The sequence below is a fragment of the Pseudonaja textilis genome, chromosome 6 (genome assembly GCF_049901715.1).
Source record: "Pseudonaja textilis isolate UNSWEBS1 chromosome 6, rPseTex1.2, whole genome shotgun sequence".
Taxonomy (NCBI): domain Eukaryota; kingdom Metazoa; phylum Chordata; class Lepidosauria; order Squamata; family Elapidae; genus Pseudonaja; species Pseudonaja textilis.
Genome location: NC_141995.1, coordinates 62,470,352 through 62,495,383, shown reverse-complemented (window position 1 = coordinate 62,495,383; position 25,032 = coordinate 62,470,352). Strand labels below are relative to the sequence as shown.

The 25,032-nt window shown below is 39.5% G+C and overlaps 1 protein-coding gene across 3 annotated transcripts in view; it reads left to right on the top strand.

Moving 5' to 3' along the window:
• Positions 1-25,032, top strand: part of BOD1L1 (biorientation of chromosomes in cell division 1 like 1) — a 65,973-nt gene that overhangs the window by 6,550 nt on the left and 34,391 nt on the right. For all 3 annotated transcript variants that reach the window (XM_026699997.2, XM_026699995.2, XM_026699994.2), the window contains exons 4-10: positions 1,249-1,833; positions 3,157-3,294; positions 4,978-5,147; positions 6,280-6,394; positions 6,540-6,684; positions 12,378-12,453; positions 17,892-23,565. In XM_026699997.2, the coding sequence (XP_026555782.1) occupies positions 1,249-1,833; positions 3,157-3,294; positions 4,978-5,147; positions 6,280-6,394; positions 6,540-6,684; positions 12,378-12,453; positions 17,892-23,565 (6,903 nt within the window). The remainder of the gene's footprint in view (positions 1-1,248; positions 1,834-3,156; positions 3,295-4,977; positions 5,148-6,279; positions 6,395-6,539; positions 6,685-12,377; positions 12,454-17,891; positions 23,566-25,032) is intronic.

Below are 25,032 nucleotides of genomic sequence, written 5' to 3'. Positions count from 1 at the left end.
AATGATTGTGGGGCTGTGGTGGGGACAGGCGGGGGGCATGCAAGCCATTGCAAACTAAGACAACCTGGTCCAACTCCACCTCTCATGCAAGTCATAATAGACCTTGCAAGCCATATTGACCTGCATACCCAAATCCCATTCTGGAATGTCTTTGCACGACCGGGAGCCAGAGGGACCTGAGAACATATGAAGCCAGCTAGCTTGGGTGTTTGGCTCGGTCCATCAGCAGTTTAAGCTAAAAGCAGAAAGGCCTCTTGAGCCAGAGGAAGCTGTTGGCTGCCAGGAATTTAATCCTCTTGATTAGCCCGGACCAACTGCAGGAATTGGGAAGTAGTGCCAGCTTACAGGTTTCACGAAACCATAAAAAGGAGAGAAGGTGAAGCCCGACAGCCCCGAGTTTGTCGCAAGTGTGGAGTTCCAGATTAAAGCCAGGCAGCTGGCTTGAAGTCCCCTTGTTTCCCCCCCCCCCAGCACCCGTCCTGCCCATCGCCAAGCGCACGCTGCCCCTCCACAGTCCCTGCAATTACCCTGCCTGCCCCCAATTGCCCATCACCTCTCTATAGCCCCTGTGATCGCCCCATCCACTCCCAATCATGCACCGCCCCATAAGCCCCTGCAATCACCCCACCCGCTGCCAATCACATGACACCCCCCCATAACTCCCACAATTGCCCCGCCTGCTGCCAATCGCCTGCTGCCCCCCATAGCCCCACAATTGCCCTGCCTACTACCAAACACATGCTGCCCCCACAGCCCTCGTGATTGCCCCACCCGCCGCCAATCGCATGCTGGCTCTCCAGCACCGTTACTGCCACCCGCCACCCGACTGGATGTCAGCTACTTGTTTAGAGCAAAAAAACGCACAGGTAAAATGGCGCCTTGGGGAATGGGCTGGGACCCTGGGGCTGGCGGGCCAGAAGGTCACTGACAGTGGACAATGGATGGCAGACAGCAGCGGAGGAAGAAAGCTGGTGCTGCCAAGGGTCGGCACCTAAATGTCCCATTCCAATAATGAGAGTGACAAAAAAAGTTTCCTTGACAGCGTATTGCCATCACTGCTTCCTAGCAGAGTTATTCCACGTGGCTTACTGTCGCAAATGAAATGTTAGTATCTAAGGATGTACCAGAGTGCAGAGTTTGGCTCACACTGAGTATTCTGAACCAAGAGATTCTTTTTTGTTTGGCTTCTTCCGTACATATGCAGTATCTCATACTAATGGTTGTACTTAACCTTATTCCTATTTGAAGGTGTTCCTGCTGTCACTCCCCTTGTAAATATGGCTAATGATGCGCTGTCTATTTTGGAGACCATAACCTCCCTCAACCAAGAAGCCAGTGCCACCAGGGCCTCTACAGAAGCCACCAACACCAAGGCAAATGATCGCTTCTCAAGGAAACTCCTGCACAGTTTGGATGGCAGCCTAGAGAGAGATCGGAATGCGGAAGACGTTGCTGATGGAGAAAATTCTACCGAAGAAAGTTTTGAACCAGCAGTAAACTGTGAAGATACAAGTAACTCCTTTTCTTCAAGTGAGGAAGGAAAAGCTGCATCAAAAGAGGCTAGTAGCCTGCTTAATCCAAGCAAGGACATTGTTCAGGAAAGTGATGAACAGAGAAGCAAAGTGGATAAATATGATAGAAAACTGGAAAGCTTGGAGAAAGGAGAAAAGAAGAAAGAGAAATCTGACAGAAAAGTAGACTTCTCGAAGAGAAACGGGGATGACGTAAAAGCAAAAGAAGAAAAGACGATCAAAGACAAAGAGGCAGAAGCGGCAAAACATTTAACCCTGGAAAAGAACGCTAGTAAAAACAAAAACGAAAGCACGAAAGAAGGTATAATATCACAGGTGTCTATTCATTATGAACAGGTTGAAACAAATGGGAAGATTTTTAATTTATTTGGAAAGTTTTGATATAGGTGAAAAGACACTGGCATTACAGTTTATTGGTTGACTTTAGATATATTTTTATCTGCAGCATGGTAATTTTCTAAAGATTTTAGCTTACTGGACTTGGAGAATATTTCAGAAGGTAACTTGTTTTATAGACAAGAGATAACGTGTTGGCAAGATAATACTAAATATTGTGATGAATGTTTTTATCTAAAACTATACCTGTTCATTGTTTGTAGTTAGTATCTTTGCATTATTTCTTGGTTTTTAATTGCCCTTTTTTTCAGATTGTTACACCAGGATGGTTTCTTTTTACTCTTCTCTACCACCCTGTGCACTACTTATCAAAGGAGACATTACTGCATTTATGTTTTCAGCCAATTTTTCATCAGACTTTTTTTACAATGTCTCATTTTTATGTTGCATTTTGAGATTGTTATCCTTTGCTTTCCCTTTCAGGATCCTTTATATCTCATTTTATGGTGTTTTGCATTTTAATTTCTTTATGTGCCATAAATATTTTCTATAGGATGGTTTTTATACTTGCATGTTTTGACAGTTTCATCAGTTAACAATCTTCCTGAAATACATTAATTCTCACAGAAGATATGCTTAAACTCTTTCATATGTTTTATTCAGTTTACTCTTAGATTACTGTTACTGTCAGGTTCTCTTTCTTTATAGTCTTATCTCGTCTAAAGCAATCGATATCTTTTCTATCTTTTTTGCCAATTTTTTGTCCTCTTTTATAGGTATTATGTTAAAACTTTCTTGCATTATTTTGATTTCTTGTTTTATGTGTTTTATTAAGCTAGTTGTCTCTTCCTACGGCCTTTTTCAGCTTGGTGCCCTCCTGGTTGATGGCACGTCAGACACAGCAACTCCAAGCTGGTTTAACTAATGGCTGTGCTGAGGATTGTGGGAAATTGGGATCCCAGAGTGCCTGGAGGCTACTGGACTAGAGAATGGAAGCCTGAGGGTTGGCATTTCACTGAGGAGGAAGACTTTCATGACCATTCTTAGGACAAAATATTTTCATACCTGTCTTACCTTACAGTGATGCTCAGTTTCTGCACTAAGACCTTTTTATATGCATGCATACTTTTTGCAAACTAAGAGAGAGAGAAACTTTTAAAGGTCATTTTCTTCAATAGCACTATGGAAGGTTGATAGTACCAGGCATGCGTGGAGCTGTTTCCACTTGTGGGATGTTTTGGATTCTGGATCAGATTTTAAGTTGTCTCTGTCTGTTTTTCTCAACTAGTGTTGGAAGATTCTGATCTGGACATACTGAGTGATATTACTGTTAGTTCTGTGCACACCAGTGACCTTTCTTCCTTTGAAGAAGATAGTGAAGATGTGCTTTCTGATAGCACAGAAGAAGGAGAAATAGTTTCTGATGGTAAAGTAATCTTGACCTTCGGCTAGCGAGAAGAATTAAAGAATGAACTTGTTTTTCCTTAAATGCAACTCCCTTATTTACTTAGGATATTATAATTGGAGTGGTTGAATATTACGTACATTCAATGCAGCGTATCACAAAAACCCAAATAAATACATTTCTTCACTTCACAAGACTGTCCCTAAAGTGGATTTAAATGAGCTTGGGTGTGATTTTAAATGCTTGCATGGGCAGAGAATCCAAGCAAAGATTGGTGAGAAAACTCTTCCCGGCAAGACAAGATATAAACATCCCTCTTGCCTTAACAAGTAGCCTCGATTTGTCTATTCTGATATATTTAGATATCACATAAATTAAAATAATGTTACTCCTAAATAGATTTGTTCTTTAATATTATGTTATATTATATTTAGTATAAGTACAAACCATAAGTGAACTCTCATTTACCCAGTTCATTTTATGTTCAATAGCATGAGAGCTACTTTGGTCTAATGGGCTAGAAATCAGGAGGATGTGAGTTCTAGTCGTGCCATAGGTTGGAAAGCCAGTTGGGTGGACTTTGGGCCAGTCATTTTCTCTCAGCCCTCAGTATCAGTTCCTATGGCAACCAATCAATCAACTTTCAGTTCATCTTAAAGCAGAACCTGCACTTGCAGGAAAAAAAATGCTGGGAAGAAAAAAAGTATTTAACAGATAATCAGTCAGGCAAACTATAGGCATAGTGTCTTTGTCTTCATAAGAACAAAGTTACTTGTTAACTTATATGGAAAAGTCATTTGAAAGATTTCGGTATTTTGTTGTTTTTAGGGTTGAATGTTAGTTTCATCTTGATTGATTTGTATTTTATTTTCTATGATAAAACAATATTAAAAAGATTTCAGTATTCTACGTTCAGAAAGCTGCATTCAAATGCTTAGCTGGTTGCTTGCCTTGATCCTCACCATCTATGCTAAAAGGATAATTCTGTGCTTTTACTGGCTGGAATATCTGGAATCATTTCGTAGTTTTCCTAAGATAATTGTAGCTGAGGCTGTCAGATAATAGATAATATGCAATAGAGCAATAGCATTTAGACCGCTTCACTTTACAGCCCCTCTCTAAGCGGTTTGCAGAGTCAGCCTATTGCCCCCAACAATCTGGGTCCTCAATTTACCAATCTCAGAAAGATGGAAGGCTGAGTCAACCTTGAACCTGGTGAGACTCGAACTGCCAAATTGCAGGCAACCGGCAGTCAGCAGAAGTAGCCTGCAGTACTGGATTCTAACTACTGGCTTGTATAGCAATATAGCAATATTACAATTTGAGAATCTTATGGTAAAAATGAAAGCTAAATTTACTCTGATCTGTAGTTCTGGATTTACCATAATATATGGGATAAAAAAATACTGTGGGGCTTTAACATTATTTCTAACAATATATATTAATAAATTGTTATTTTGAACAGATGGAGGATAGCTAAGGCTAGGATCCTGAAATGCAAAAATATTTTTTGCTTTCAGATAGGGTGATGAATTTTCATTTCCAGCTATAGTCCCTTCTCTACAGCATCAGCTTTGAGAAAGGGTTTGGTTGGGAAGGGTGTTTCATCTACCTTGGGGCTAATATCTGGTTCTCTGGATCTCGGCCTATATCTACATTATCAAATGAGCATTTCCTCAGCTTTTGTTCTCAACTTTTATCTAGACGAGGATGATGCAAGCAGCCAGATTAAAGCGAAATCAGAAGCAGAAGGGACAAACGGTCAAAGAGCAAAATCTGGACGACATGCCTACATCCACAAGCCTTACCTTTACTCCAAGTATTACAGTGATTCAGACGATGAAAGAACAGTGGAGCAACGTCGCCAGTCGGTTGTAAGCTGAACTGCTCTTTTATCTCTCTCCTTAACGAGTGGCAGTTTCCCTGGATGAAGGGCACTCTGAAAAACTTCTTCCAACATCACGCGCATCATTTAAAATGCGGCAATTTGTTCTGTGCTCGGAGCTGAGGGTTCTGGGTCACATAAGTTTTCTTATGAATGTCAGTGTGTCAATTTGTCAAAAGGCAGGGGAAGTTTTGTACACATGCGGTCCCCAAGGTGCTTTTTCAAGAGACAACTGGATTTTCTAGTTTTTCTTTGAAGATGTTTCACTTCTCATCCAAGAAGCTTCTTCAGCTCTGACTAGATGGTGGGGGAATGGAAGGATTATACTCTTTGTAGACAAGGGATTATTTGCATTCTTTTAGAGAGTTGTTGAGGCTACAGTTTTATCTGTGTTGTCAGGGTCACCTGAGTGGTGCAAATGGGAGTGGAGCCTCCTTGGAACTGTTGAAAGGACTGTGTTGTAGACTGGAGAGAGATGATACGGTATCCCTCCCCTTCTGTTCAGAGAGGGCCGTTCAGTTTTGACATAGACGGCCTCTTTGACCCCTCTTCCAAACCCCTCTGTCCAAACTGTGGACTTTGCCGTCTTCAAAAGAGTGGCACAAACACAGAACAAATCCATCTGGACAAGATTCAGCAGTTCATCTGCATTTAAAAGACAAAGGCCACACAGTCCTTTCAACCGTTTCAAGAAGGCTCCACGCCCTTTTGCGCTGCTCAGGTGACCCTGATGACACATAAGCCTCCATGTGGCCTCAACAACTTAGTTTGTCAAACTGGATTTCTTCGAGGGCCAGATCAGCCTCGTAGTTCTCTGCAGGCTGGCTGAGGGGATGGAGAGGCAGGTGGGTGTTTCCTGCAGCACCCTGCCAGCCAAAACGGGGCACAGGGGCTGTACTGAATGAAGCTGCCAGGAACGATATTTGGACAACACCTGGAGAGCCACAGGAAGGAAATGTATGGTCTGCGTTGTTTTCCGACACACCAGAATCCAGCTAATAGTGATAGTTCCTGGGGGCTCATGAACTTAGATAATAAAGGGAAACTTGGATGAGGGAACTGAAAGCTTATCCATGTTTTACTCTGGATCACACACTTTCCTACCCTCTTTGTATCTTCAGGCTAGAGAGAAAGAAGAGAGATTTCTGAGGAGACAGCTTAACAGAGAAAAACTTGAAGAAAAGAGGAAGCAGAAGGCTACGGAAAGAACAAAGTCTCTGAAAACCAGCCATCAAGGTACTGAGTTTTACTTTATGCCAATCTTTTTGCACTGCTTCGCTACTGGGTGTATTTTTGGTAAACCGGTGGAAGCCTCCTTTATTCTGAAAACATGGAAATACGAGATACAGCAGCTTGAGATGTTCTGGTATTATTATTTTAGGTAAAAGCATTCAAAACGTGGAAGACCTTTCTGGAAGAAGCTGTGATCTAAAAACTGGTGGTTCCAGCATGAAGGACGTGCTTAAAGAACAAAGATTTTTGGAAAAGAAAGTAGCACTAAGCAGGAAAAGAAAAAGAGAGTCGAGGTATGCCTTCGTTTCCTTTTACGTTAAAGTGGAATTACATTCATGTTGGCATATTACAAAATTGTCTTGTGGTTTTCAGGTAGTAATCACTGAAGACGTGCTTTCTTGTGTGATTTTTAAAAAATCAGTAAATTAGTTATAGGTAGTTCTTGACCTACAACTGTTTTAGTGACCATTTAAAGTTACAGTGGCACTGAAAAAATGATGCATCACACTTACAACCCTTGGCAGCATTTCCATGGTCATGGATCAAAATCCAGCTGACTCATGGCAACTGACTCATATTTATGATAGCTGCAGTGTCCCGGGGTCGTATGATCACCATTTGCAGCCACCTGATCAGCAAAATCAATAGGGGAAGCCAGATTCACATAACAACCGTGTTGCTAACTCAGCTGCAGTGATTCACTTAACAACTGGAACAAGAAAGGTTGCAAAATGAGTCAAAATTCACTTAACAAATGTCTGGCTTAGCAACAGAAATTTGAGCTCAATTATGGTTGTAAGTCAAGGACTAACTCTACTTTGTTGTAGGTAACAGACAGAATATGCATATAAAAAAAAAATTAAATATAATGAAATAAAGAGTGTCAGGCTTGCCCCAGCTAGGCCCTAGGAAAGAAAGACCCTCAACTCCATTTGGTTGAATGGTAGGTTCTATTATTAACGGTTGCAGCAAAAGCAGGCTAGAACTAAAGTTCCCGTGCAAAAGACTACACATGTTCTCTTTCTCCCTAGTCCTCCCCACCCTTGACCGGTTCATCTTGGACCAGTGGTGTGCCAAATAGGTGTTTTGGGAACTGCTCAAATGTTTGGCGTCTGATGGTTCAATTTGCATTCCTTTCTCAGGCTCCATGGGCTTGAAGACTGGAAAAAGCTGGTTCTTACACTTCTGGTTTCTGTCAAACCTGTCACACACACACCCCTCTTTTAGTCATTTCTACCCTCTTCATGCCAATTGCCTAGCTCCTCTTCCCCCCCTTTTAACAATTGATGGCAGGATGCCAGCAAGGCACCAAGCAGAAGATGGCAGACCTGACGATCTGTCCCTCTTTTCAAACACATTAGTCCTGCAAGGAAAACACAAGCAGCAGGGGAAAGAGAGCGACAAATACAAATACAAGATTAATTGATAGGCAATGAGGCTTGTCCAGGTATTGTTCATGGAATTTCTTAAGTCATTTGGAAACTCTTAAAGTAGGGGTGTCAAGCCTGCAGGCACTGGCCACCCCCACCCCCAGTTTAGCAAAGGGGGAAAATGTTGTGATACATTACGTAATGACGCCGTGTCATCGCGGGTTTGACGCTCCTGCTCTAAGGTGTTGTTCTGTTTCGGAAGGTGGAAACTCTTTCCATGCCATTAAGTATCGGGTTTTCACCTAGTGTGTGTGTGAATTCAAAATGTCTTTGATGTTCTACATGAGGGGTAACGGGTAAACATTTTCCACACAAATACCATTAAGGCCACGGGAGTCGATCCATAGATGTAGGGGATCATCTTTGCTCCGAAAAGGATTGGAGTGGCCACCGTGGGGTCTGATTGGTTGTATGAAGCCATGGTTTAGGTTCTTATCTGTGAATCGATTGGAGTTCTTCAAGCTCCCTGGGCCCATCGAATACAGCTTGGGCTTGGGAAGCTAGCCCCCCCCCGTAGGATTTCTATGGCACAGTCTATGAGGTGATGAGGGGTAGCACATCCAAGCCCTTTTCCCTAAACACGGCTTGTAGATCCCAGTACTCCTTGGGTATCCAGGGGTTCCCCTTAGGGCATTCTCACATGGCTGCTTCCATCTCTTTCTTTGTTTTCTCTCCCCAGTGGTGCTCCGCAGCCTCTGCCTGAGTTCATCCCTGGGTGCTTTTTACCAAATCTTTAATAGCCTCCGCCTCCAGTTCACATTAGAGTTCAGTAGCCACAGTAGACCCCGGAATAGGGGCCTCTCCATGTCTGGTGCCACAATGAAGCTTAGCTGGATGTTTCTATGTGGGCCCTATCCTCATCTTTATGGGCTTAGTGACAAACATTGCACACACCTACACACCCCGCCACCAACCCATCCAACTGGCAAAATGGCACGGGCACTTTTAAGTTCTTGAAGCTGTAGGCCCAGCTTCTTAACTAATGTGGAGTTGACCAAGTGTCTCACGCAGCCCAAGTCCAAGAGGGCAACCAAGCTTCTCTTACGCCCCAAGAAGCGCATTATCAGTTCTATGGGAATGGTCACCGGAATTACAGGGAGACTTACCAGGGGGTTGTCTGTTCCTGTCTCGCTCCCCAGTGATTCTCAAGTCAGAGTGGCCAGAAGTCTCACACCATAGTTGGGGGATGGAGTGAACTCAATGATTTCCACTCCTTCCAGGGCCATTTCTCTGATTTTGGGGGCCAGATTCACTGGTTTCTTGGCTGGCCCTGAAAGCAGCTTTTTTGAGCCGGGCCTACAGCTCAGCAATTGGCGGTCCAGCATCATGTCTTCACAATCCGATTCCCCTGGAATCGCTTCCTCCTCTACTTCCGCACATGGCTCCCACTGGCAGCTCACTCAGCTCCCACGTGTGAAAGTCATGTTGGAGGGCTTCTCATTCCATTCTTCTTTCTTCCTGACCTCCAGTGGCCATCGCGGTCTTGGCCGGCAGATATTCTACAAAGAGAATTTCTTTCTAGGGAACTACAGTATTTTCTATCCCAGAGCTTTATTCACCTCCCAGAATCCTCTCATTTATCACTTTCTTTGGCATTCTAAATGCTTACCACCGAGCTGGAAGTTTAGTTCCTAAGAAAATGTGAAGGGAATGGTTGCCTAATTTGACATCACATAATCAAATAGAATTTGTTTTGGTTTTTTATTGTAAATAAATATATATATAAAAGTTATTAAAAGTTGTTAAATTTGTACGCTGCCCAGAGTTGTTGATAGAGTGATGGGCAGCATATAAATTTAATGACTACATGAATTAAAAACAGCTAGGAAATCCTGAGATAGTTTAGTTTAGTTTAATTTAGTTTAGCTTATTGTCATTGCACCTCGTGCAACGAAATCAAACACCATCTTCAGTGCACTTCATGACCGTGAAAATAAACACAAACACACAACCTTCACCCTTCACACATTGAACCGGAAACCCCTGGCACCACACCAACACTGCATTATACAGCAGAATTCAAAAGAGCTACTGCCCTGGGATAGAAGCTGTTTTTCAGCCTATTTGTCCTCATTTTTTAAAAAAAACAAATTTTATTAATTTTAAAAAACAATATACAGACAAACAAAGCATAGGATATAATAACATAAGAGATCTTTTTCTGAAAAAACCAATAAGACATCTTATTTAAAGACAGAATAATTCCAAATTATCACATTTCCATATGAACACAATATATATATTTACCTTATCTGTTCAACTTCATATTTTATCCCAGCTTCTCTTTATTACTCCCTTTCCTTCTATTTATTCAAATTATATCTCTTTTACTTTAGATTGTATACATTTTTTATATCCATCTGTCTTATTTACAATTTCATTGTTCTCTTCCAACATTCTTCTTACATTCTTCTAAAAATTTTATTAATTCAAACGTAAACGTACAAAACATAAATACCTAAAACTTCTTTTGGAAAGCGGCTTACCCCGGGTTACCTCTTTTTATACAGACATAAATCAAATTCATACTCACTTAATATACTGTTTCATGTTTTAATTAACATTCTGTATTTTGTATATATTTTCTCTCTTCTATTCACTCTCATAATTCTATTATATTTATTCCATCTCATTTTGAATAATTACACTTGTATCTTTTGTCTGTTCTCTTCAATTATCTATTTATCTTTTCTTTCTAATACAATATTTCTCCTGTAGTCACTGGTTGAAGTATGACAACTTTTATCTTTCCCCTAAATTTGACACTCGAAATAATACGTACTTTCCATACTGATTCTGCTTAGCACAAAGTACTACATTTTAAAATAATGAAACAACAATAAAAAAGGGATTGAATTTATAGTATAATCAAAACAATATTCCATAGAGAAATAAACTCTTACTTTTAAACAGTTTGTATATTCCCTTTAATACATTATTAACTCATAATATTTCAATTTTCTAACTCAATTTCAAGTACTAACATCTACAATACAATCTTATATACTTTTGCAGAATCATATATTAAATTATAATTTACCCTTTGTCTCTGAAAAAAAAAACATTTTTTTAATATCTTGTTTTAAACCTTTATGGCTTCTCTTCCCTTTTTCCCTCCCTTTCTTATCAATTCTAGTCTTTTTACCCCGCCACCTCTCAAATTCCACTTTTTTGATTTTCCCTCTCTGTAGTGTTTCTCTTTTCTGTTGCTTTCTGGCATTGTATGGATTTTTCATCTTATTTTCCCCTTTCTTGGTTTCTTTTTTAGGTTCTGAATTCTGCATTTTCTTCCCCCCCTTATTCTTTTCAGCTATGATTTTTGTCCATTAAATACTTCCTCTTGAATGTATTGTCCATTAAAGATGGCTTCTCCTTCTTCATCCCAATCCTCTTGTTCTTGTATTTCTTGGTAAGTAGAAATCGCCATTTCCAAAAAACAAAAGATAGATCCAAGAGAGTCCTTGCCTTCTTGTTTATCTTGTTGTAGCTTTTGAAATTCCATTTGTAATTCTTGCACAGATAATGCCATTTTTTATTGTTATTATTGTTATTATTTTTTAAAAGAGCAACCCAAATGTTTCTAGTTTTTCAAGAAATAGTTCCCCAAAAGTCACAAAGTCACAAAGCAATCCAAAACAAAGCAGACTGTTCCATTAACACTTTCTTCTTCTTCTTCTTTTTTCCCCCCCTTTCTCCTGGGGTGAAATTCAATTAGACCGTTTCAAAATAATTTTTTAGAAGCCTTATTGTCATTAATTTCTAATCTTATAAACTTCAAGCACTCTTCTTCAATAAAGTCTTAAGATAATTTTTTTTTACCTCTTCCTTCCCACTTTTAGCAATAAACTTTTAATTTTTAATTTTATCCCCTTGGCTTTAATTTTTAGGTTTATTTACCTTCTTAGCCCAAGCAGGTTTTCCAGATTTCCATCAGCTACTTCCGTAGGGAAGGAGAGTGAAAAGAAATAACTTTCACCTTCTTCAGCTGCTTACACAATCCTTCTGGGAACAATGTAGCAATAGAAAGGCAAATTCCAGGTTTTAAGGGCTCCTCTTTGTCCCGGCTCAGCCAAAGAAAAAACTTTCACTTTCTTCCTCCTGCACTTTCTTATCCAGCTGCAGATTTCTTTGTGACATCCATTGCTGACCGCCGCTGCACCGCCTTGGGAAAAGGGGGTTTTGCCGGCTGGGGAGGGGGTCTGCAACACCTCCAAAACCCTGTCCGGATCCCCCCTGTCTTCAGCTGCCTCTACGGGGCAGCTATATCCCCCAAATCCACCCGGATCAGGGGCACCTCAGCAATAATTATTTGGATGTAGCCTATCATTCCTCTCCTTCTGGTCCCAAAGGCAGCATCTAGCTCTTGGTTCAGGTGGAAAAGAAACTATGGATGCTGTGAATTTGACCTAATTATGAATGCGGTGACCATTTTAACAGAAGGGACAAGTCAACAGATTGTCAGCTGGTTAATTTGCTTAAACATTTAATTAATTAAAAAGCAGGCTATATTTCTATCAAAATAGTTATTTCCAATAACTTTATCCTTATGCTTCTAGGCACGATGAAGAGGGCTGGAAGAAAAAATGTGAACAGCCTGACGAATATTTTGGAGAATTTGAAAAGATAAATGAAGTAAGTCTTAATTTTTAGAAACGGTTTTAAAATTCTTGCTGGCTAAAATTGTTCATTTGATAAATGTCTTCTAAAGTGAATTCTGTTTCTGGTTATTAAAACGCCTGTTTGTATGTGAGCCTTTGCACACGGCATTTGTGAGTCAGTGGGAGACCTGTGTTCTTAGATCAAGAGAATAGAAAAGGGATTCATCTGAATCTACAGCCTTCTTCAGGGAGACGCGCAAGAAATCTTGAAATGAAATGAGCTCTGTTGACTCCACCCAGAAATGACATCCTGAACTAGCCATGAATTTCTTTGTTCTGCTAGATAAATGTCTGGTTTGATTGCTAAGAGTTAGTCTCTGTAGCCAGTTTGCTTCTGGATTGGAAAAGGAGTGACATGAAATTACCCTGAAGTTCCTTGGATGGTTGCCCTTGTGGGAAGAGGGGGGCACTTTCAGTAGATTTCATCTCCCTGGTAAGTTCAGCGGAAGGAGGAGGGTTAACCCTGTCCTTCCAGCCTTCGTTTTCAAAGGACGCCTCTGCTTTGAATTGCTTTGAAAAGGGTTTTTTTCTCCCTGTGTATGAATTGCTGACTGCTGGAAACTCAATACTCTCCCCATATGGAAAATAGACAAACAATAATAAGTTCTCTTAGATTACTGAGAAAATTATTTAACTGCATTGAATTTTCACCAAAAACACTATCTATCTATCTATCTATCTATCTATCTATCTATCTATCTATCTATTTTCTGAGGTTCTCGCGGGTATTTGTATGTGGATCTTTGGTTGTTCGGGTTTTCTCCCGCGTAAGATTCGAAGTATCTAGGCAACGTTTCGATGAAGTCTCATTCATCATCTTCAGGCTTTTGTCTCCGGCTCTGTGCTTCTCAGAGTAATGGAGATTGCAGCTGCTTCCTCCTTTTAACTGCCAGTGGGGTGGGCCTTGATTGGGTGGGGGCTTGGCTGTGTTCTGATTGGGTGGGGTGTGTTCTCATTGGTAGGGGTTTGGCTGTGTTCTGATTGGTTGGGGGGTTAGCCGTGTTCTGATTGGTTGGAGGCGTGTTCTGTTCAGGTGGGGGCTTGGTTGTGCTCAGGTTAGTCTTAGTAGCTGGGGGATTTGAGCTGGAGAGTTGTGATCTTGCTGTTTGGCTTCTAGTTCGTGGTCCTGCTGCATCTTCATAGTGGGTGTCGGTTTGCTTCATGTATGGCTCAGAGGGGTTTGAAGTGGGTAGTGATGCAGCTGCAGTGCAGCTTCTGGTCCATGGTCGTTTCTCATTTTCTGAATGGGTGGGAGTCTGTTTCCTACATGGAAGTGTGGTGGTGGCATCTTGTGTGGCTCTCATGGGTGTGGGTCCGGTGTCCTTCTTCATGTTAGGTACTCGTCGTTAGGTACTCGTCTGTTCATGAGGGCGGGTTTCCAAATGGCTGGAAGGCGGGAGGTGTCATCTCGTTTGTTCATGCTGTGTGGGCGTTTTTCTATCTCTATGGCTTCTCTGATTATTCTGCTGTTGAAGTGTTCGGTTTTGGCGATAGTTCTATACAAAAGATCCAATGGCTCCCTAGGACACACCATCTACCAGAAGAAAACACATACTAACCGCTATCTACATGCACTCTCACACCACCTCCCAGCACAGATCAATTCCGTAGCCAAGACACTCATCTCCAGAACAAAATGCTTAGCCGATGAACAACACCAAAAAACCGAACTACACACTCTCACCAACGTACTTACAGCCAATGGATTCCAAAGAAAGAAGATTACCCACCTAATCCAAAAAGAAACCCCAACCAAAATCCAAGACAGAGAACAAGAAAACGGCAAAGCCCTCCTCCCATATATAAAAGGCACTACAGACAAAATTAGCAAGATCCTCCAAAAACACAACATCAAAACAGCATTCTGCACAAACAGAAAAATATCCACCATCCTAAGAAACCCCAAAGACAAAATCGAATTAGAAAACCAAGGAGTATACGAAATCCCCTGCACTGCCTGCCCTACCACATACATTGGACAAACTAACAGAAGAATAAGTGCACGCATTGAAGAACATAAGAACTCAATCAAAAAAGAAGAAACGACCTCTTCCCTGGTCCAACACCTCAAAGCCACAGGACATGAAATTGATTTTAAAAATACCAGAACTATCGCCAAAACCGAACACTTCAACAGCAGAATAATCAGAGAAGCCATAGAGATAGAAAAACGCCCACACAGCATGAACAAACGAGATGACACCTCCCGCCTTCCAGCCATTTGGAAACCCGCCCTCATGAACAGACGAGTACCTAACATGAAGAAGGACACCGGACCCACACCCATGAGAGCCACACAAGATGCCACCACCACACTTCCATGTAGAAAACAGACTCCCACCCATTCAGAAAATGAGAAACGACCATGGACCAGAAGCTGCACTGCAGCTGCATCACTACCCACTTCAAACCCCTCTGAGCCATACATGAAGCAAACCGACACCCACTATGAAGATGCAGCAGGACCACGAACTAGAAGCCAAACAGCAAGATCACAACTCTCCAGCTCAAATCCCCCAGCTACTAAGACTAACCTGAGCACAACCAAGCCCCCACCTGAACAGAACACGCCTCCAACCAATCAGAACACAGCTAACCCCCCAACCAATCAGAACACAGCCAAACCCCCTACCAATGAGAACACACCCCCACCCAATCAGAACACAGCCAAGCCCCCACCCAATCAAGGCCCACCCCCACTGGCAGTTAAAAGGAGGAAGCAGCTGCAATCTCCATTACTCTGAGAAGCACAGAGCCGGAGACAAAAGCCTGAAGATGATGAATGAGACTTCATCGAAGCGTTGCCTAGATACTTCGAATCTTACGCGGGAGAAAACCCGAACAACCAAAGATCCACATACAAATACCATGAGAACCTCAGAAAACATATATATATATATATATATATATATATATATATATATATATATATATATATATATATATATATATATATATATATATATATATATATTGATTATATATATAAGTTATCAACTTGAAAAGAACACTTATTGTATTTTACTGTATTTTTCTGCATAACTACTGTGTAGTGAACTTTCTATGCTAAAAGTTCAGAAATCCCTTTTTTCCCCTTCACCCTGAGAGCTTGCATATTAACATTACTTTCCCTGGTAGCTGTTTTGTTTTGGGAATTCTCCCTCCGACTTTGAAAAAAGAACTGTGTATCTTTTTCCTTTTTTCTGCTGCCAGCAATTGGCTATAAGAGGGAAATTGCATATGCAGGTAGTTTTCAACTTACAACAGTTCATTTAGTGACCGTTCAAAGTTACAGCGGCATTGAAAAAAGCGACTCATGACCATTTTTCACACTTACAACCATTGCAGCATCCTCATGACTCCGTGATCCAAATTCAGTTGCTTGGCAACTGGTTCATATTTATGATGTTACAGTGTCCCTGGGTCATGTGATCACCTTTTGTGACCTTCTGACCAGCAAAGGGGAAGCCAGATTCACTTAACTATGCTTCTAATTCAATACCTACAGTGAAAGTTTTGGACTCAGTTGTGGATGTAAGTTGATGACTACTTGTATTTACAAAATGCCTCCTAAGAGATAAAGGAGCCAAGACAAGAGTCAAGAGAAATTCAATGCCAAGCTTCTTATGGAAGTATTTGAAAAAAATGTTTTGTACGTGATATGCTACAAGAGATAAATGAAAGATCTGGTAAAAAGTTTGAATTATTACTAACAAGTTAAAACAAACAAAAGAAGATGTTAAAAATATACGCATCAGATTGGATAGGACAGATACAGGGATGTATTTTTTTCATTCACATTTACTATTATTGGATTTGAAACAGAGGGAAATTATTTTGAGACTCAGAGATTTTCCAAGAACATCAAGAGGGGCACAAATTTAAGAGATGTAATTGTAACAGAAATTTCCAAATGGTTTAATGATGTTAGACATCTCTAAAGAAATGGATAATATTTACAGAATAAACTCAGCATATGCAATCAGAATTGCCAAAGATGTCATGATCCAGTTTCTAAGAAAATCTATTAAAGAGCAAGTAATTCAGAAGCATTATCATCAGAGATTTAACAACTTTGGGAAAAAAAACAAATATTTAGAGAAATCCCAATTATAATATTAAAGAAATGCAAAGAATATTCCTTCCTGACAGATCTCTTAAAGCAAAACAGTGTTCCCTTCCGTTGGCATAAACTGGAACAAGTTATCTTTACCTTTAGAAGTCAATGTTTTAGACTAAACTCAATCTCTAAAGCACAAGACTTTTTGGAAAGATGTGGATTGGAATTACATATTTTTCAAAAGACAAAGAACTTCCTCTTAATAATTGCAAGATTCTGACTTGGAATGTCAATGGGGCAAATTCCTTACAAAAGAGAAAAGTTATTTCATTATTTGTTGATTGTTTCCGACTGAAAAGAGACTGAAATACACGAAACAACACTTTTTTAAACATGCAAATAAACCAGGGAGATGGTTGGCATATAAATTAAGAAAACAGATGATAACAATAATAATCACTGGGTACCAGTTTGTTTCTGAGTCCAATTCAAAATGTTAGACATCACCTATACATTTGTACATGGCATAGGACCAGGTTACCTACAAAACTGCCCAATCTCATCAGCCTGCCTCACTTGATCAGGTAGGGAAGAAATGGCACAGACCCTGTTTTGATTGCCAAGGTTTAGAACAAGAACCTGCTCTGCTGCTGTCCCCACTTGGTAAAATACCGTGCCCCAGAGGTGAAGAAAGCTCCCAATCGCTTGGCCTTCCATGAAAGGGTCAAAACGTGGCTCTCTGGCCTTGGATTTTGGGTGTGTGTGTGTACAGAGCACTGCACAATTGTGGGGTGGCTAGTCCCTCGAGAGCCCGCCCGTCTAATAATTCTTTTAACTATTTTTTAATTTTTCTACATTGTTTACTTTTCAGTTACATTACATTGTATACTTCCCAGAACCCCTCTTTGAGGGAGATGGGTGGTTTAGAAATATGAAATATAAATAAATTACCATTTTGAATAGATACATCATTAATTATTCTTCCAATTAAAATGAAGAATTGCAGTTATAAAAGGAACACAAATTGGAGTCAGATTTAATTCAACCATATGTTACATGAGGTTGACAGTAGCAGTTTCTCTGTTTTCCTAAGGACTGCTGTATCTCCCTTATGCACTAACCCTGATCCAGGACTACTTGGGAGAAGTTCCCTCTTTCTAAGAATGGCATAAGCAATTGTATTGGGATGCAGGAACAATTGTGTTGGGGGAAATTGTTTCTAACAATAGCAAAATTCCACTAAGCAGAGCACTGGATGCAATCCATTTTATAAATAATTATAAATTATAAATGAAGTTATCAGTATTTGAACTACAGATGACTTAACAACTTATCCCTTTTTTGTCTTGCAGGGTATTGAAAAGTTGTCTTCAAAAGAAATGAAAGTCAGTCAAGGCAAAAATGGAAATAAAGTTGTCAGAAAAATTGCAGAATTGGGACTTCCACCAGAGGAAAATAAAAGTGAAATCAAAATTGAAAAGGAACACAAGAGAAGAACGTCTGCCTCTTTCCAATTGGAGATTATCCAGCCAGATGTTGAAGGAAAATCTCAGTTTGAGAGGGCAGAGACCAGTCCAGAAGAACCTCAAAAGCAAAGGAATGTACTTAAAAATGAGAAACATATTAAAAAGGATGAGTCAGAAACACCAGGTGTTAAGAATGTACTTAAGAAAGAGGCCAGACCATCAAAAGAGAAAAATGAAAAAGAAAGAAGCCTTTCTGAAGACAAATCATTAATGAAGTATAAATGTAAAGGAGATAATATTCAAAAAACAAATGAAAATGTTGAAAATGTACCATCTGAGAAGAACATGAGAAATGAAGAAACTGTTGTGAAAAATAATCAGCAAGCAAAAGTTTTGCCTGATGATAAAGCTGAAAAGAAAAACAAGCATAGAAGTGAAAGAAAGGCTTCCATGAACAGCAAAGAGATGAAAAACATTTCAGAAAAAAGTGAGATTATACGTAAAGAGAACCGAAAAGAGAGGCAGCTTTCCACAGAGAAATTGAAAGCAGAATACAAATCCAGAAAGTTTCCGAATGATTCTCGGCCACCAAAAGAGTCACAGAGTGTCTCAAAGATTCATGTTTCTTCCATAACATCAAAGCGAAGTGAAGAAGAGAAGCATGATGCAGAATCATCCAATTTGGATCATATTTTGCGGCAAGGTGATAATCTACACAAAGTCCGGCGAAGATCAAAGAGTGGCTTAGAAGAAAGGATCGTATTAAAACCTGTGTCCAAGAGTTCTAACAAATCAGCCAAAGTACCTGAAAGTGAATTACAAGAAAGTTTATCTAAGCAGGAATCTGTGCAGAAATTGGACAAAGATAAACATTCAGAAGAGAGTGATCCAGATAAACAATCTAAGTTCAAACAGGAAATGAAATCTTTTGAAGAAAATTCCACTGAGTTGGAAATTGAAAGTGAAGCACATTCACTTAGTAGCTTCCAAAAAGATTCTAATCATAAACTTAAGGGGCAATTGGGAGAAAAAATGAGAGAGAGAAGTAAAAGTGAGAAATATTTGAGTACTTCCAGATTGGAAAGGAGATTGTCAGCAGGTAATCACAAAAGCAAAAATTTTAAGAGTAATAACAAGGATATGAAAAAGAAAGAAGATGAGGGCAAATCAGAAGACAAAAGCATTAAAGAAATAGAAAATAATGCAAAGATGCCAGAAAATCTGCACACCGAGAAGAAGCCTGTTAAAAGATTAAGTAGTGATCATCGAAAGGTGAATACATTAATCCAAGAAATAGATACGAGAGAGGAAAAAACACCAGCGGTCACAAGTCCTTTCATTTCTTTTCAAAAGACTGCTGGGCACTTACTGTATTCTGATCAAGCCCAGGAGCCAATGGAGGAATCTTGCAATGTTATAGATAATCAACAAAGCCAAATTGAGGAAGAAAGCAGTAATAATTTACAGAGAAAAGCTGGACTGAAAAATATTGTCAAAGACCAAATACATCATGATTTAAGCTCTGAATTCAGTAAAACATTGTATTCAAATTTCAGTAACTTTGAAGAAAAAGTGGAAGATTTTTCTACTAAGGAAATAAATGTATCAAGTGGTAATTTTAAGCAAATTCCAAAGAATTTAAGTTGTTTTGAAAAAGAACATCATGTAAATGCTGCTTATGAAGAAACTGATCGTGTTTTACCTGATGCTGCTCATGAAAATGAAAAATTAAAGTTTCATGGAATGACTGAGGATGGTCATAGTCCAAAGAACCTTACAAGTAGAGGTCATCGAAGTTGGAAAAGTAGTTCTTCAATAAAGAGTTTAACAAGGGAATGTGCACATCAGAAATCTATAGATGCAGATCTTCCAGAAATCACAGAACCTTCAAATAATGGATCTAAAGAGGGATCTTTGAAAAGCTCTTGTGTGAAATATACCATTTCAGATAGTCAAACCCTTCCTGTTAAAATGGAATCTTATGATAACGTTTTACTCAATGAAAACATGAAAGATGATACTGCCAATATAAGAATTAAAAATTCAGAAGACACAATACATTTACCTTCTAAACTAATACCTAGAACAAGAATAAGTGCTGTAGCAGGCATTCAGGAAGTTACTAGACAAAGAAGAACTGGAAGTGCATCAACTAGTATTTTAGAGAGTGATAATCTCATAGGCTCAGCATCTACAAATAGAAGTGCAAACAACTTGGAGAAAATAGAAAAGGATCGTTTCAGTGAGGATATTGCAGAATACAAACTGAAAACAGACAAAGGTCAGAGTACCAGTAATTTAGTAGAATTATCTTCAGGTTCAGTGCCCAAGAATGCTCCAGAAAAAGAAATCAAAGTATCTACTCTTATCAAAGGAGGAGATGATATGAAAGAAGTTGCTGAGGATAATAATGAAAGCAGTATAGTGGGCAGCAGTGTAGAAGGTAGCCATTGCATTGTTAGTCACAGTAGCATGGAAACTGATGCAAATGTTATAGGAACTAGCACAGAAAGACCTACTGGGAACCCTGCCATAGCTGGTCATATTAGAGAAATCCAAGGAGATGAAGACATATCAAATTTGCTGACCGAGGGTGAAGCCATCATTACTTGCTCAGAAGAACAAAGAAACGCTTATTTAACTTGTGCAAGTATAGAGGCAGATGAAGGTTTCACTTTGGGCCCTTGGATCGAAAGTAAAGAAAATACCCATTCTATAACAGAAAAAGCAATTGGTGAGTGGACCGTCACAACAGCTGAAGAAAGTGTTGCTGTTATGGAAGAGCTTGCAGTATGTGAGAGTTCTTCAACCACTACAAAGGAAAAAGAAAGTGGTGAATGCACTGTGAATTACGTAGAAGAAAGTACAAAGAAGGCAGTAAATGGAAGAAGAGAGGAACTTGATCAAAGTGTGAATAGCTGTGTAACAGAAGAGAAAGACGATGCTGTAACCAGTGCAAGCTCTGAACAGAAATGTGTGGCTTCCAACTATGTTGATCTGAACAAATTTGATGGTGATGCTACGTGCACAGGTGAAATAGAAAGTGATGGTGCTGTAACCAGTGCAGGTACTGAAGCTCAGAATCAGTCTATGATTGGTGAAAATCCAGATACATTTCAGAGTAACCCAGTTCGATCTGAGCAATCTAAAGCAGCCGAGGGCACTGTGACTTGTACAGCTATAGACACTGAGCACATTGGTTCTGTTATCTGTTCAGTGACTGGAACAGATTCCCAAGAGAATGCTGTAAGGGGGCTGTGCCCTGAAATGGTAAATAACATAGCAACAATATCCCATGCTGACAAAAGTGAAGACATTGTAAATGGTGAGAGTACTGTCACTAGCACAGGAATAATAGCAGAAGATGATCCTGCTTGTACTCTGGAGGAAAACCAGAAAGGGTTTGTAGGAGTCTCAAACCCAAAAGAAAAGTATCAACTTGCCACAGACAGCACAGAAGTTAGAACTGAAACAAATGCTGTTGAAGTCAGTCAAGGTTCATATATTGATGATGAAGGTTGTGTCACCAGCACAGGTGAAAAAGAAGAGGATGAAGAAAGTGAAAATTGTGTAACTAGTACAGGAAGAGGCAATGAAGAAGCAGAACATGTGTTGGCTTGTACAGGAACAGAAGAAAGTGGAATGTTGCTTATTAACCTGGGAACTACAGAACATGAAAGTTCTGCCTGTCTATCTACAGATCATCTTGGAACGGGGTTGGATGAATATTCTTTAAATGCAAGTAAAAGTTCTATTGATGTTATGGCATGCTTATCAAAAGAAATGAAGGTTGATAGTGTTCACAATAATATAAAGGGGACAGTTGCAAGTAGCACCACTAGCATTGGCATAAGTAATGAAAATATGGCATTTGTCTCCCCAAAAAAGGATTCTCTATTTACCGAGACATGCAAGAGTAACAATGAACTCTTAAATAAACAAAGTATAAATCAGCCATTGGTTAGTGAAGAGAAGAATGAGAACACTGAATCTTCCTTGGACAACAGGAAATGTGGAGGTCTGATTAAGATGGTATCTAAGGAAATAAATATAGTTTCAGCATCTGCTAGTGAAAATGATAAACGTAAAGGTGAGATCATCTCTACAAGTGGGGCCAAGTTGTGGTCTATTTCAGCACATTCTGCCAAGCTCAATGAGCCAACATTACCACTTGTTGCAAGAACAGTTGAAAACTTAGAGAAGGTTAAAGGTCTGCTAATTGAAGATTTCAGTGTTCCTGCACCAAGTACAACTGTCAAATATACGAATCAAGATGGAGATGTTATGAAATCTAATAAAGTTTCTACTAGCATTTTAGAAGAATTTGAAACTCCAAAGCCAATCGTAACAGTGGAAGATACTGACACCGTACTTGCTACTAATAGAATTATAGAGAAAACCAACAGCATGGAGATAAACGCCATTGACATGCCCAGTGTATTCACTGGAGGAAGTGATGAAATCCAGGTGGTTGGTGATAAAGAGGGAAGGGATGAATGTGCGACAATTTCCACAAGTATAATTGAAGATACAGAAACTCCTGTTTCTGAGAAAGGCAATGAAGACATTGCTCAGTGCTTTGATCCAAGACTGGAGCAAACTACTGATACTGCCACAATCTCAACAAGTTCAGTAGAACATTTTGAATTTTCTGCTGAGAAACAAATTAATCAGATCTCTGTAACAGAAGGAAAATTGAATTTTGCTCAGCTTTCAACTGAGATATGTAACAGAGTTATACATAGTGTAGTTGTGCCAATAGAAACAAAACACAGAAATGAAAATACAGTAGAAGTAGAAAAGTACAAGACTGTTCAAGAAGCTACAAGCCAAGAATCTGAACTGGATGAAAGTAACATGCATTTACCTACAAAAGTAGGAATATTTCATGGCCTTGAGTTCAGTATTGCCAATAGCAAATCTGATCAGATGCTTATTGCATCAACTACAGAGGATCTTGCGAAGAATCCTGACAAATCGGGGGCTGCTGCCTCAGAAGAAACTCCGTGTACATTGGCAAGCACAGAAGCGGAAGAGAAAATCAGTAAGTGCCCTGAAGAATTAGATCCCACTATGTCGACAGGTTTAAAAAACAGTAAGAATTTACTGGAGTTGCCTATTGATGGGCAAGGGATCCAGGACAGGGAAGAAAGTAGAGAACCTTCCGTTATATCCAGGACTGATAGCAATTGTGAAAGCATAGAAATTTCCACAAATACAATGGAACTTGTTAACGTAGTTGAACTTCCCTGTGCAGAAATAAGTTTTGATTCCTCTGTCTGTCGTGGCCTATCTGCTGGAAACAGATCCAAAGAAGATGTGAAATATATTGAGGCTCTGTCAAAACCTGCTGGTTTACTAGGGGAAAAAGCGTGGAATGAGAAGATAGACTTTATTATTCACCAACCATTAAAAGCTGAAGTTACTGGGGAAAAGGATGTCTATAACTCCAGTTCATTACCTTCTGAATTAGGAGAAATTTCTGAGAATGCTCAACATAGCAAGGCTGATGTAAATGCCAAAGTACCAGATGCTCTTGGAAATACAGAAAACAATAATGGTAAGAATTAAATAGAAAAATTATCTGTAGCACAACAGTTTTGTTGTGTCTTTGGTGTTCTCTGAGCTTGGTTGCTTGTTTGCAGGTGTTTCATTGTCCAATTAGTTAATATTATCACTGCAAATTAGTTTGGAATTTTCTCCCTGGTTATATTCAGTACATGCCCGGTATATAATGTCCCTTGGATTAGAGTATTGTTTTCTGCGTGATCGTTTGCTCCTGCTTATCTGGCTGCTAGAAAGGATGCGTTTCAGTCTTTTGAATGGTGTGTGAGTATGGTTTATTTCTATGGGTCTCATCTTCCAGAAATTCCCTAGTGGTTTAGCTTGGCCTAAGATGCTCACGGGGGTTTTCCATTTGAAGCTATTATTGATTTTGTCCATGTGCTGTGAATTTTCAACATGTCTTCTGATTGCAAGTTTGTGTTCATTTATGTGCTCTGCCTATCTTCTACCTGTCTGTCCTACATAGTTGTAAGCCCTTAAACTGCACGTTGTAGATGATTCCTGTTTTTTTCTTCTTCTATGGTAGCACTTATCCTTGTTGGTTCTGTACTGGGTTGAGTTATTTTCTGAGTAGCATAATAGATTTGATCACTGTAATGGGTTGATAACTTCTTGATCCTTGATAAAAAGGGTAACACTGCTGTACGTTTCAGAACAGCCAAAAGACTACTACAACCATACAGCACTATTGTAGCATTATTGCAGCATATAAACCAACTAAATACTTCCGAAACATCTTTTTTTTTTTACTAAGGATTAGTGCTTGCAGCAAAAGTGAATCTAGAACTGAGTATTCCCACGCAAACATTAAAAGTTTTCTCTTTCCATGGACCTCCCCCCCTTGACCAGTGTCCAATAGCATCCCAGTGTGATGTTTTGGGAACCACCTTGTTTAAGTATATATTTTGATTTTTACATATATAAATAACGATCGCAATGTGACCATCCTGGCGTTTCTTCTGCCATACATACTGAAGCAAAAAACAGATAACATACATGCTATTTATACAGTATTAGTTTTGTATAGTTATTTTTGACCAATGTATTCATTTTGGTATATATACACTATCACATTCTGGGTCATCTTATCCTCATTATTTTATGTTCTGATTCCTACCTCTCAATTCCAACCATTTGTAAAATCTATTCCATATCATCGTATTCTGTCTCCCTTTTATTTTTTAGTTCTAGTTTTAATCTACCCAATTCTGTGCAAACCAATATTTTCTTTATTATCTCCCTTTCTGAAGGTATATTTTCATTTTTCCATTGCTGGGTGTATACCATTCTCGCTGCTGTCAGAATATGTATTATTAAATATATAGCCCCTTTACTATAGCCCTTGGTTGTAATTCCTGTTGTACTATCCCAGAAATAGTTCTGGCTTAAATTCCAAGTGTTGTCCCACCATTTTTTCAAACCATATCTGAATCCATTGCCAAAATTCCCCTGCTCTATTACA